At 38.8% G+C, this 15,262-nt stretch overlaps 1 protein-coding gene across 1 annotated transcript in view; it reads right to left on the minus strand.

Annotated features, from left to right (window-relative positions):
- LOC139735357 (uncharacterized) overlaps nucleotides 1-15,262 on the minus strand; it is a 107,869-nt gene that overhangs the window by 32,235 nt on the left and 60,372 nt on the right. The window contains exons 22-23 of the mRNA XM_071646106.1: nucleotides 11,228-11,356; nucleotides 1,095-1,156 (exon numbers count right to left, since the gene is read on the minus strand). Of these exons, the coding sequence (XP_071502207.1) occupies nucleotides 1,095-1,156; nucleotides 11,228-11,356 (191 nt within the window). The remainder of the gene's footprint in view (nucleotides 1-1,094; nucleotides 1,157-11,227; nucleotides 11,357-15,262) is intronic.

The raw sequence follows: 15,262 nt of genomic DNA on the forward strand, positions 1-15,262 counted from the left end.
AAAGAATTGCAAACCTTGCAAATCTTAAAATGGTAACACACTAGTAAGCTCAAAATATGACAAGACACTTAATGGGTCTAGCCCTCATCTGATTACAATATGTTCACCTCTCACATATTCTTGCAGACCTAAGAGGAAGGTATTTCTCATGCGGAACATAAACTTGGGAGACTTTAGGGGAATACTGTCCACTTCTATATTCCATTACACTAGTGATAACATCTACATGAAACAAGCTTGTGGAAAATTGTTTTTCAAAAAGAAAATCAATATATCGAAAACTAACCCCCAATTTGTTCCTGGCCCAAGGGGGCCACTACTTGATCTGCCACAAGAAAACCTGAAAGTGATTCATAGCACTGACTCATCATTTCTGATTTTTACAAAGTGATAAAACAAACTCCTCTAGTTTGAGCTTTGAGGTGCCCTGACGATCCCCTGGGGCCATGGTGTCCATTTAGTCTATCACCCACAAAGTTTGGTGAAAATTTGACCATGCATATTTACAAAGATGAATGTGTAAAAATTGGGACTGGCCCCACCAAAGTGGTCAACAATGGATCTGTCATAAACAAACCTGAAAATACACTTACTGTATTTACTTCAAGGATTTGTGCTTTTATGGAATAAGAGTTTTTAAAAGATTCTCTAATTTGGGGGTTCTGTGCCCCTCGTGACCCCCCAAGGGTCATGGTGCCCATTTGTACACATATATATCGCAAGTAGAAATTTGACAGTGTGTCTTCACGAAGAACATGAACGTGTGGAAAAAATACTGGAAAGCTTAGAGTCTGAAAACCCCCTAGATCGAGGAAGCAGTGTTTGGCAATTTAACAGGCTGTTGATGTCACTTCCTATAGAATGCTTGTGTTAAGGGAAACATCTTCTCTGGGGATAACTCTCTGAAAATGGAAGACAAAATTTGATCTGCTCAAGAGCATGTGAAACAGTTATGACTTTTAACATTTCAGCATACAAAAGATTTATAGAAGAAGGTTATATGCAGTTGTACTGAGCAGTCCTACAGAGACAGGAAACTTGTGTGTATTGTGAACACCAACTGATATTTTAAATATGGACAATGTGATGTTTACCTTCCTTCCTTTTTTGCAGCGGCAACAACTGATTGAAGACACCCTAGGAAGTATGTGAAGATCTAGAATATGACATGATAACATGTTAGAAAGGGACACAAAGGGAAAGAGTACACAAAAAGAACTTTCTACAGCTTGCAGCACAAACTGTGCATCATAAATAGAGTACACTGATGAGTGACAGGAACATTTTCACACATCAACCAATAACAAGGTGACGCAATATACATAATGTATACTGCACATCATGAGCAGTTACCATTCTAATAGTGGTGACATACTGGTCACATTTGACTGGACACAATTCTGACTACCTGGGCTTTTAAAGCACTAGTTGACTAGAATTCATGGAGTGAAATCAGATGACTACAATGTAGAAGTTGCATAATATTATATATATATATATATATATATAGTGTGAAAAGAAGAGCCAGGTGGACGTAGCTAGGTCAACGTGTCTGTTTATTGCCGCCGAGCTTTCGGTCCCAAACGGACCTTCATCAGGGCTGTAACGATACAAAAATGACTCACTCGTATGGCTACACTAATAAATATATATTCATATATGTATACTAATATTTCAGTGAAAATGATCGACCCCAAGATGAATCGGCTCTTGACCCCACGGCCTCATTAGCAGCCACCACTGAAAATGTTGACAATTCCATTGTGTCAGAGACACAACGACGGTTCCGCCCCCAAAGCAAGTGGAACCCACCTGTTCACAATGCACATTTAGAGGTCTTTTTGGAAAACGTCAAGTGTGACATCGACAATATGGTGCAGAGGTACAATAACCGCACTGACAACCTCTCCCAACCAGAGAGACAGGCACTACAAAGCCTATGCAAAAATAGGGACATTGTAATCAAACCGGCGGACAAAGGCTCATCAACTGTCATAATGTCAACCACTGACTATATCGCTGAAGGCGAACGACAACTATCAGATAACAACACCTACACACTACTAGACAAAGACCCCACACAAACTTATCTAGAACAAGTAAAGGAAGCCATTGAACCACTAGAAATTGATCCCAAGGTCAAGAGGGTACTGACCCCACCACACCCAACCTGCCCTAACATTTATTTCCTACCCAAGATTCATGAAGAGAACAACCCTGGGAGACCGATCGTATCCGGATGCGCATGCCCAACTGTAGAAATTTCCAGACTCATCGATGTACACTTACGACCGCTTGTTCAAAAATTGCCCTCTTTCATTCAAGACACAACACACTTCTTACAACACATACAGGAAATAAACACCAAGCATGCCCCATTTTCACCACGTAGCATCCTAGTATCAGCCGACGTGTGTAGTTTGTACACAAACATACCTCACAATGAGGGTATCCTAGCAACAAAACGCGCACTGGACAACCGCATCAATCCACATCCCCCGACTGACCAACTCTTGCGCCTTTTAGAGCTTGTACTTAACCTCAACTACTTTCAGTTTCAAGGCAAAGTATACAAGCAAACTCATGGGACTGCCATGGGGACCCCCTGCGCTCCTTCATATGCAAATCTGTTCATGGGTGACTTAGAGCAGAAACTGATCTTCTCGAAAACCAACACCACAAGCATCTTGTCAGGCAGTTGGAAACGCTTCATTGACGACATCCAATTCATATGGCTAGGATCACCACGCACACTGTCAAACTTTCAACTGTCCTTAAATGAAGCGCACCCCACTATCAAATTCACATTTCAGTCATCCGACACTGAAATCACCTTCCTTGACACATACCTCCTACTCTACAATGGCACCCTAAACACAGAAATCTTCACTAAACCCACGGACACACATGCATACCTTCTACCCACATCATGCCATCCCAAACACACATTCCACAGTATACCATACAGCCAGGCCCTCAGAGTGAGACGCATCTGCTCTAACCCAGAAGACGAATCGCATCATCTCGAAGAACTTCGCAGCCATTTCGTAAGACGCAAATACGACCCACAAACCGTAGATGATGCCATAACAAGAGCAAAACAAAAACCCAGACCTGAACTCCTCACCTACCACAAACGTAGAAAAACACAAAGACCAATCTTCACAGTCACGTACAACAGAGCCACGGAAAAAATTCCAGGCATCATCCAACAGCACCTCTCAACACTACAGTCGTCATCATCACTTCAGAAAACTTTCCCCGAACACCCTCTCATCTCATACCGCCGACCGAGATCACTCCGTGATATCTTAGTTAATGCAAAAGACCCGAAAACACAAACACACCACCAACACACAGACATCCACCCTCGCTCTGGCTTCTACAAATGCAAATCAAACAAATGCATCCTACACAAACACATTACAGAAACAAACTCATTCACAAGTACCACCACAAATCGCACATACCCCATCACAGACTACATCGATTGCAAATCAACCTGGGTCATCTATCTACTGACATGTACACTCTGCAAGAAGCAATACATTGGCAAAACAGAAACCACACTCTACACACGACTCAACAACACTCGCTCAGAAATACGAACATTCAACACACAATCAAAACACCTCCCATACACAAGGCACTTCAACCTCCCAGAACACAGCCTGAACTGCTTACAAATCACTGCCATTGAACTAATCAAGAAGAAGACCCGCCCTGTGATTCTAAATCGTGAATCCTACTGGATAGCCACACTAAAAACATTACAGCCAAATGGCATCAATGTTGATCCTTAACCAGCAGACCATTAACTGCACATGCGCAACAATGTGATGCGCATATGCAACCATACGCCAACCCACACATACACACACACACGAACAGACACACTCAACCCACACAGACACCGCCGCAAGCCTTTATATCCGCCATTAATAAGGTAAATCCTTTTTTTTATTATGTGAACCGTTCATATTCTGTACCTTATGTAATATTCTGTTATATGTTATAATACAACTGTATGTATTATGAATGGTTGTGGTATATCAGTATTATTTACCTCATTATACGATAGCCAGAAGATGACGCGTGGCTGTTGTACTGTATTATACAGCCACTTACGTCTTGCAATGCTGCCACATTGCTGTACTGTATTATCGTCGACAACATAAAAATGTCTAGTTTGATATTATTACAGTCGTCTGTCACACAACACATAAGATGAGGATACTGAATTGGTGTTTTTGTTATATACCTTCACCTCAATTAATAACACGAGTGTGATATGAAATGTATTCAATAATATGCAATTGATTATGTATATGATTATTGGAATATGTTATATACAGCTGTAATTACGGATTGATTGATTACACAGTCATTACAGACTCACGCCAGTTAGATTTATATTAGTATACATATATGAATATATATTTATTAGTGTAGCCATACGAGTGAGTCATTTTTGTATCGTTACAGCCCTGATGAAGGTCCGTTTGGGACCGAAAGCTCGGCGGCAATAAACAGACACGTTGACCTAGCTACGTCCACCTGGCTCTTCTTTTCACACTGAATGCAAATAATGAAGGCCACACACTGGTACTGTAAATGGTCGATACCCCTTCTCACACTCTATATATATATATATATATATATATACCGGGTGTCCCCAAAAAAGCGGAACGGTGGATTTTCAGTACCTTGCGTTCTAAAAATGATATATATTTTGACATCATTAGAAAGAGCATCTTCCGCAAAAGACAATGACACCGTAATCATTAAATTTGGTTCAGTACTTTTTATTCTATGCCAATTTCTGTAAATGCAGTCATTTTCTTATTTCGCTGGATTTTTGTGACGTATGAGATAACAATTTGAGTGCGACACGCGTTCCATATGGTGACTTGTGTAAGCTCAATGATCCATGTCAACAAAAGATACAGCTTTCACATTTGGCGAGCGCACACACAGACACAAAGACACACAGACACACACACACTTTTTTTTTTCCTGGCCCGCGCCCAATGTGAAAGCTGTATCTTTTGTTGATAAGGATCACTGAGCTTACACAATATTCACCGTATGGATCGCGTGTAGCACCCAAATTATTATCTCATAAGTCTCAAAAATCCGGCGAAATTTTAAAATGACTGCATTTACAGAAGTTGAGGTGAAATAAAAAGTACTGAACCAAATTTAATGATTATGGTATCATTGTCTACTACGGAAGATGCTCTTTCTAATGATGTCAAGAATCACTTTTATCACTTTTAGAATGCAAGGTACTGAAAATCCACTGTTATGCTTTTTTTGGGACACCCAGTATATATATACAATTTAACACAGTTTCCAAACTTTACATGTTTACTCTAAAATACACACAAATTGTAAGAGGTGAAGATGTCATCACCTCACAATTATCCCATTGGTTTGTACATTAGATTACAATTAACATTTTGGGTTGATTATTACCTCCGCCAAGGAAGGAGGAGGTTATGTGCTCTTTGGCATCGGTTTGTATGTTTGCAAAATAACTCAAAACGTTGTGCACGGATCAAAATGAAACTTGCATAAAAAGTCAATACTGACACAAGGAACACCTCATTCAGTTTTGGTAGTGATCCAGGAATTTTCATGGATTTTTGAAGGATTTTTAATCTTTTGGCATATAAGTTCAACAAACTTGGGGTTCAAGCTGCGCATACTGGAGGTTTACATATGTGCACTAAAGCGCATGCTCTGCTTGGGCAAGGCGCCATGCAATGGCTATTCCCTCTATATCAAAACTAGTAAAAGTACACTACAATTTATGCAAAGGAAATATTGACTTGTTGACATAATGAATAATAACCATGCTAAGCACACCCATAATCAAAACCAGAACTTGGTCTCTCTTTTTTTTTCTTATTTTGTCCTTTGCCATCAATGATCGCTCATGGCTGCAACCCACGAATTACTGTAAAACATGATATTTTTGCGGCATGAAATTTTCCCAAATTGGAGTCGACGGCCTTATTTCGGCCGTAATCTGGCAGAATTGCAAATCTCCTTTAACCCATTATTATGCCAGAAATCGGGTTTAAAGATTCAATGTTACACCTTTCTAAACTGGGATACAATGAGTTGCATTTTTCTTCTTTTCTTGGTCATAATTGGTGTAAAGAATTCATTTCCAGCAAAAAAATGACAGTTTGACCTTTTTAAGTAGTAATAATCACCAATTTAAAAAACTTACGCAGTTCTGCCAGATTAATCGTCGCCAAATTTTTGCTATCGTAATCTGGCAGAACTGCGTATCTCTGGTCACGTGCCCTGGTTGATCAGCCAGAACTGCGTAAGTCTTTGGCCATGCCGGGGGGTTTTCAGGCGGAACTGCGTATCTCTAGGAGATACGCAGTTCTGCCTGATAAGCACGTGTTTCATCAGGCAGAACTACGTACATTTATCTCTTTTCGTCGTTAACCACCTGCTTATCAGCCAGAACTGCGTATCTCCTAGAGATACGCAGTTCTGGCTGATAAACACATGGTTTATCAGCGAGAACTACATGTACGTATCTCGGTTTGTTTTCTACGGGTTGTCTATCGGATTTTACCATCCACCCCCCTTACTATTCAGCGGATGCAGTGTCATAACAATGAATATTTTAGATTGAGTACAAATTTTTAAAATATTTGTTCACATTGTATAAAGTCATCATTATTGATTCACATTCAATTTCATTTTATCCATTAATTCGTATGTGGAAAATAACTTGCTTTCCCCAAATGTTGTCAGTCTGAGTTCATGTTTCAGTATTATTTAACGGCACGAGAAGTACTGCTACATCAAAAGCCTGGATGCTGCTTGGGTTATTGTCGATCTCATGAAGCAATGCATTTGGATTAGGAATAATATTAGACTAGATGATAAGCTATATGTTCATCAAGACTACAGGTACTCTACATTGTAGACCGTCTAGACCGTAGTCTATTCAGGCCTATTCACTCTTTATGTGCCACGTTCGCATGTCCGGCTCAGTCGACGGCGTGCCAACTTCGCACATTTTGCTCAACAAACAAAGCCACCAAAACCGATCAATAAATCGCTAATCCCGCGGTACAATCAAAGCGTCTCTTGCGCTTTTGTTCCTCTCACATACGGCTTGCATTCTATGTGGTGATTGACTATCAAGCGGTGTTCCCAATTAGATTTGCGTGTACATTCTAAGTTTCTGTTACTATTTTATGTGTAAAAGTCGTGCCTTTACAGTAATGTAGCAACTGGTAATTCAAAAGAAAAATTGAAAATAGAATTGTTATACATTGTATATAGAAGCAAAGTTTGGCATTCCTCTTTAACTTTGCTCCCTATTATGTCCAGCTTAACAGAAATTTGTAGAAGTTATACAAATTGGAAAAACAGAATTCTTTCTCAAAGCATGACTACCTTCGTGTCTCAGAATAACGTGGCACACAGGGGGTTTCCACCATGGCACATAAAGAGTTAATAGACATCTAGAGACTAGTAGAGCAGTACTTAGGGATCTGCATACGATAAGCCTACTGATCTCATCATTCCTACTCTATGCCCAAAGTAAGAGTATGCCTAGACCCTTTTGACTGAAGGCCTAAACTCTAAGAAGAATAGAAAGAATACTAGGAGCTAGGCCTGACTAAAAGTTTATTTACAGCTTTATTAGAAATAGAAAATAGACCCTAGGTCTTGTTTGTACCGACTCCTACAGTACTACAGTAGTGCCTACGTTGTACTAGGGTAGTAGTGTTCTAACCGTTACTGTCTACGCAGGCCTAAAACGTACTAGAACTCTCGAACTCTTTCTACTCGATCGTCTAGGTCTATGTAGCATCCAGACGTCTATTTTGGGGCGTCATTAACAGACTAGTAGTATCAGTGAAAATTGAGTATATGAATATAAGAACGACCCAAGTCCAATTTTTGGCCAAATTCAGTTTTTCATGGGAAATTGTAGCTTATGCATGGACTCATCTTGTGTGTAAATGATAAATCCTAATTACCCCCGGAAGTGCCTGAAATGAATGAGTTAAATCTTATATTAATGTAAGAATGAAGGACTTGGGTCATTCTTACATTCATATAATAGCGCCCTCTCTCATCCTTCTCCCATCTCTATAGCAGAATATCATGTATATGAATCAAAGAACGACCCGAGTCCATATGAATCAAAGAACGACCCAAGTCCACCACAAAAAATGGCCTCTCCACAATTAATGTAAATGTTAATTGTCATAATAATATATGTTCTAGTTTGTATATACAATGTTGCCTTCCCATCACAGTTAAATAGAATATTATTGGACAAATAAAAAATATATGAAGTTTTTTTTAGTTTACTCGAAATGATCCTCCATGGACTTGGGTCGTTCTTATATTCATATACTCAATTAGTTTCTAGTCTAGACTCTAGATCTAGACTCTATATCCAGGTAGGGGCTAAATCTAGAGCTAGACTGTCTATTGGGGATCTAGTACTAATGTTACTACTGTTAGGCCCTATAGTAGATCTAAGAACAGTGTAAAGCCTAACCTGCCTATCTAATGACTAACGTTACGTCTCTATAAAATCTATAGCCTATAATGTCTAACGTTAGTAGGCCTAATAGTAGTATAGATCACAGATCTAGACTTAAGTTTCAAAACTATTTCTAGGGCTGAATGGTTATAATTTAGCTTTTAACCTGTAGATTTTAGATTCTTCATATTACAGACTTAAAGAATGTCTATGCCGAATCAAATCTAGAAAAATAGAAAAATGAGTAAAGACAGAATAACCGGCGATTCGACCTATAAAGTTAAGTAACGGTAGTACTGTACATCTCTACCGGGAGTAGGCTACCAGTACGGTACCGGTATTAAAAAGTAAACTTGTAAAAGTGTTAGTATTGGCCAATTTCTGACGTCTGTAGGATTGGATCGAAAATGCCATCGTTATGGACGGGATCCTAGATATTCATTAAACTTCTCAAGATCAATCCCATAGATCCAAGCCAACTAACCGCTTATTACAATGAAAAATAAGATAAGAAGCTATGATGAATTACAGATATTGTTGTTCACGTGACCTAGGCCTACCGCACAGTACATTGATTTCACGTACACTACAATGGACAAGTGCTGCAGTACCAAGTAGACCCTAGGCCTAAAGTTGACTGGAGCGTGATGTCAGACAAGATGCAAACTATACGTTTGTTAGATCTAGAAATGCTCTAGGCTTAAAAGACCCTAGATTGTAGCAAAACTTAATAGTAAGGCATACCGCATATTGACCTGTTTTGAAGCCAGCCAGTCTATGAAGAGAAAGAAAGTGGCAATTTCCCTCAAGAGTTGAGGGTCATTGCTTTTGGATCCATTGCTTTAGCGTGACTGTCGTCGTGCGTGTGAACTCCGTAGCTAGTCATACAACGTGTCTAGCTAGGCACTGCTAGCTTGAACGCCCAGCGCGTTCGTCACTACCAAGGCCGCACACGCGCGTGTTAAGATATACCATGTCCGTGCGGGATGCAGGAACACCTTGGTCCAAGCGTTGTCGTAAGTCGACTTACGCAGTTCTGCCTGATTAACATCGGAACATTCATTTCATATCTCGCCTTACGCAGTTCTGCCCGATTAATCGCCCTCTCTCCTCAGGAATTTTGCCAAAATTACTTTCTGAAAATAACTTTCTGTACCGAATCACAACTTATTTTTTTGCCCACTCGAAAGAGCATGAGAAAAAACACACAAAACACTCAAAACCTGAAAATTGACCAAAATCGACTTAGGGAATTCTGCCAGATAACGGCCGATTTGCGGCATGAAATTTTCGCGAGTTGCTTCTAAGATTTGATGCATGCCGTGCAGACAAGATCTTCAGCATGTATTTAATTTCACAAAAGTTTGCTCTCATGAAATTTGCAAAATTAAAATGCACATGAACATTTGTTTTAAAGTACCCTAGAGAAATATTGTAAAGCTATTAAAGCCAAGGCAATAAATTTGGCAGAATTTTGAACGTTTTCCGGGTCTGCTACATGTACATATGGCTGGGCTGTGATGTTGAGATTGAGTGAAGGATATGAATTAATGATCCCGAGATGAGACTGAGTCATGAGTGATATTACACAATTGTGTCTCGCATATATTTCAGCTCAACAGCCGAAATAATGACATGGGCTGGTATTCTGATAGCACAGACTTACATGTAGTCTGAGACTAAAAGTCCAGATTAGTGGTGGATTATTTGCAAAATTTAGGTGAGGCCTTACTTTTGGTATTCCGATACCAGTTTTCACCTGGACCCCCAACGAAAGTGTGAACTAAATCATACATTTCTTAGTCTCCCGCAGGGGGCAGTTTCAAGTCTGAACTAACTCAACAGCACGTACCGTACCGTTCGTACAGCATTGTTTGTACCATGGCTTGACTAATGGCTCATCTATTGAGACAGCTTGCCATGCGATGGTGACTAGAAAAATCTGCCCTAGTTTCACAGATTTGAACAGTGTGAACTGTGTACACATTTACACCAGCGTACAAATCTTTGAAATGCAATTGTCAACGTCAAATAATACTCTGATGACAGTAGGATGTGGTAAATTTTCCCTAGAGAATCTTTATCTGGTAATACATATATACCCTATTAAGAAGTTTAATGAAAATACAATGTAGGCATTATAATCATATGGGGGAAACAGGAAAAATTCAGCATTAGACCTTGACTTATGACCCTTGACCTTGATCGCATGCACCCAAAAATTGGTAAGCACAGCTTCATCCACTAAGACATGCATACAAAAAGTTTAACTTGGATGTCTCAAACAGTTCACCGCCCTTAAGTTATGCTATCCACAAAATTGATTACGGACAGCCAGAAGTAGTGTATGAATTAACAGACAGCCCCAAGAAACATAATTCCTCTGCGACACTTTGTGGTGGAGGCATGAAAAGATATTCATATGACACAAAACATGTGGAAAGATTATATTTACAATGCTGCACAGTCAGATTGATGTTGAGGCATTTACAATGTGCACAGGACATTGGCAAGACTTTTACAAATACCAAATTACACAGATTACCATGTTTGTATCATGCAAAACTAGTATCATTATAGTATCTGTCAATATTAATAGAAAAAATGACTCATGTCCATCTAAAAGATATACATTTTCCAGGTAAGGATACCTGTATTATGAGAACAGTACTGCTATTCATCGCTCACCATGTTTTGTTGTTCAACAGTAAGGCCCAGGATCCTGTTGAGGAATTTCCCCACCTCACCCTGGTCCTTTTCACCAATCACCAGACTGTCATCTACCAACGAGGCCACACCCATCTGGACCAAGCAGTCCTGTCATAAGGAAAGTAAAAGAGATGCACTAGCCTACACACAAAGATATGAAGTGTCATGCACTAGCAAATATTTTTAATGAAGCACTAAGAGTTTTATCCACATATAAGAAGAAGCATGTGAAACGAGAAATGTCACTTTTTGGTTATACAATACACAATAATATTTTGAGCCATTTTCAAAATAGGGGAAAAACTGTGAAATTACAGAATTTTCACTTGACTTTGATCCCAAGGCCCAAATCTTCCTCTACGGAATCATTGTGCAGTAACTCAAGTATATGTATATACTAAGTAATTGCCAATAAAAGTATAATCATATTGAGATCAACCTATAATACAAAACAAAAATAGATAATGTATTACAACTACAATATCTAATATCACTATTCTCAATAATTATTGAAAAATAAATTGAGTTAATGTTAAATGTGTATGCTGGTCATTTATACTTATTAATACAGATGTGTTACACAGCTCAACTCAACACATTTACACAGCAAAAATAATCAGTTTGATTCAAAAAATATGTTCTCACAATCTTCTCTTCCTAAACATGAACTCTCATACCAAAATACATTCAATCTACACACAGCACATTAGATCAAATCAATTCAAATCAAATCAATAAATAGATAAATACTATATTCAAATTATTATAATACATGTATATATGAAAATAGTGTATGATATTTGCACATCTTTCTCCTTCTCTCCCTATCTTATACGTGTACTCTTCTAACTCTCATTCCACTAATACACATACTCTCTCATATATCTAACCAGCAAATATGTGACCCTGCATCACATAACCAACAAAAAGTCGCCAGACATGGATTTTTAGTTAAGGGCAGAGTCTGAAAGAGCAGACTCTAAGCTTCAAATTATGTAAAACTCAATTCAAATGGACTTCCCTAACCTATCTCAATACTGGAAAGAAAGCACACACTCTGAAAAAGTGTGAACTGAGAAAAGAGGCTCTGAAGTACAGGGTCTATTCAAGCACTTAATCTTTACCAAGCCGTGCTAGCAGTGAGATGAGAGGGACAAAACACAGGATGTAAACAACCGGAGCAACAACAATGAAGAGATTATCAGATTAAGCTGAAATTAAGCATGCTCTATTAACACATTCTGTCCATAATTAATGCCAACTTTCAAATTAGTAGCATCATCCTTTTAAAAGTTAGTAGACTTGAAAGTGAAGAGTATGCAAAGGATTTCAAGAAATGAAAGGGGGCCTCTAAGATATAGCTGATCATTCTACTCTCCCCCTAAAAAAGGTTGTAGAAAAAACTGCTCAAAACACACTTTCCCATTCATTTTATGACCCCAAACTTAAGAATAACGGAGAAAAAAGATAGCTCTTTTAGAAAATATGAAAAGCTCAAGATTGACTCGGTTGACCCATTTCACATTTTTTTGAGTCCTCATGTAAAATCAAGGGGTGCGACTTTTTGTTCGTTTTGTGATGCAGGGTCACATATACACTATTGTATCTAACCCACACTCTGTGTTATATTATTGCAAATTTTTGCACCAAAATTTAATCTCACATAACAAACAACAATAAAACGCTGAAACGTAACATTATGAAATACTTTGAAACGTTTCGAAGAATAATGATATAAGGAAAACACAATTATACTATTTCAACTGGTCGTTAAACCCTTGACCCTGTGGTCCACGACCTTTCCTATAATGATAATAGACTCTCTGGCAACGCATACTGTGCACACCATAGTTTAAAAAAAAAAATACTTGCAGGCATTACATCTTCACTATGTATATGAGGGAAATAGTGAATGCTCTGTGGCACTTAATCGAGGAGGCATAAAACAACTAGAAATGGCGCTATGGCGACTGGTATGCCTCCGCCATAATGCATGATTCTCCTAATAGGTCTAAATAGTACATGTGGACAATGTGTGATTACATTTTCACAAAATTGGCAAAATACTAAAATGACAAGTTTGTCACAAATGTGTTGAATGTTCACCTTCCTTGACCTAGGTTTAATTGGATGAATAGGAGAGCATGTACTTGTGATTTACGGACTTTAACTTGACTTTGACCCATTCATACGTTTATGCATTGAGTAATTTTCAAGGTATGGGGAAAAAGTGCAATTTCTGTATTGAGTAGTAAATTGTTACCATTTTCATCTGGCCTTTGACCCTAAAATTCATAAGATAATCACTGTCAGGCAGAACATGCGTAACGTATACGTTTCAAGATAACTTGAGCCACTTCTGAGATATGGAGGAAAAACTTATTTCAGCACTTTCACTTGATCTTTGACCTTTGAGGCAAAAACAAAAGAAAAAAAAACTTTCCAGAGAATCTCTATTAGGTTATACATGCATATACCTAGTGTAACAAAAAAAAATAATAATCGTGCTGGCATTGCATAAACATGAAGGAAATAGTAAAATTTTGAAGTGTTGCCCTTGACCTTTGACCCCTGACCTTTGACCCCATGAACCCTAAATTGTCTAGATAATCACTACCAGTCAGTTCATGTATATACTATGTTCCATGGAGATACCTTGAACAATTTCCAAGGTACAGAGAAAAAAGGTGAAGTTTTGATATTCTTACTTGACCTTTTGACCTTTGACCTTTGACCTCATGACCCAAACTTTCACCAGAGAATCTTAATCGGGTATTACATCTATACACTAAGTTTCTAGAAAATATCTTCTGGCATTGCATAGATATGATGGAAATAGTGAAATTTTATGTATTTGACCTTGACCTTTTGACCTTTGACCTCGAGCATGTGCACCCAAAAGTTGATAGGCACAACTTCACCCCCTAATACACATACATGCCAAGTTTCATTAGGATACCTCAAAAGGTTTTGATAGTTACCCTGTCCACAAAATTTATTACGGACGGACGGAAGGACGGACAGAAGGACGGACGGACGGACGGACGGAAGGGCGGACGGACGGAAGGACGTGCTAACGAGAGTATGCTTGTGTGGCTAGGAGAACAATAGTGCACAATAGATGGCCTTTATTCCGTCAGGCTTGTGTGGCTAAAATTTTTGCTTGTGTGTCTATTTTAACAAAAGGGAGAACAAAGGGGTAGACACACAAGTATATCACCGTAAGGTCGTCCGGACGGAAGGACGGACGGACGGACGGACAACCCGAAAACATAATGCCTCCAGCACCACTTCGTGGCGGAGGCATAAAAAACAAACAAACAAAACTATGCTATTCATTTCATAAGTGTATGAGATAGGGAAGGGCACTACTTTGAAACCGTTTTGTTTTGCAGTTAATGTCTTTTACGTAGACTGCAGTTGACATTTTGGGTAGTAAGAAGCCAATCACTACACAATGGGTTTCTGGCCATTTTAGTGGCAAAATTCAGGCAAAGCTTGTTTCGCCTGTTTCTGAGGGTATCCAAGGAACAGATTTCAAGTGCTTCATTATACATGGTATAATTATCGCCTAGAGGCCTAGTATTATCCTGCAAGACCGTTTTTGAATGGCTTCAAAGAGATCACTACCTTCTTTTGTTAAGCTGCCACTGAAAACAGGTGCTCCATACTCAAGTAAGGTTGGACGTGTCCACAATAGATTGTGATCATGTCATGCAATGGCAATCTGTGTCTTTTTTCAGACACCTCAGTATGTAAAGTTTTTTGTTACATTGTTTCAGTAGGTCAGATACATGGGAATCCCAATTCAGGTTTGATTGAATGGTGATGCCCAATATTTTGGTTTTGTAAACTGTATTGAGAATCTTGTCGCCTATTGAAAGAGGGATTGCAATTGCCTGGTTTTTGGAATGACACATTGTCATAACTTCACATATTTAGTAAAATATTAGTATTCATCCTGGCCTTTGACCCTTGACCTGTGACCTTAAAGTTCCAAAGAGAATCACTGTC

This window comes from Diadema antillarum, unplaced genomic scaffold, assembly GCF_040938485.1.
Source record: "Diadema antillarum isolate AM-2024a unplaced genomic scaffold, OU_Dant_1.0 scf00000027, whole genome shotgun sequence".
Lineage (NCBI taxonomy): Eukaryota > Metazoa > Echinodermata > Echinoidea > Diadematoida > Diadematidae > Diadema > Diadema antillarum.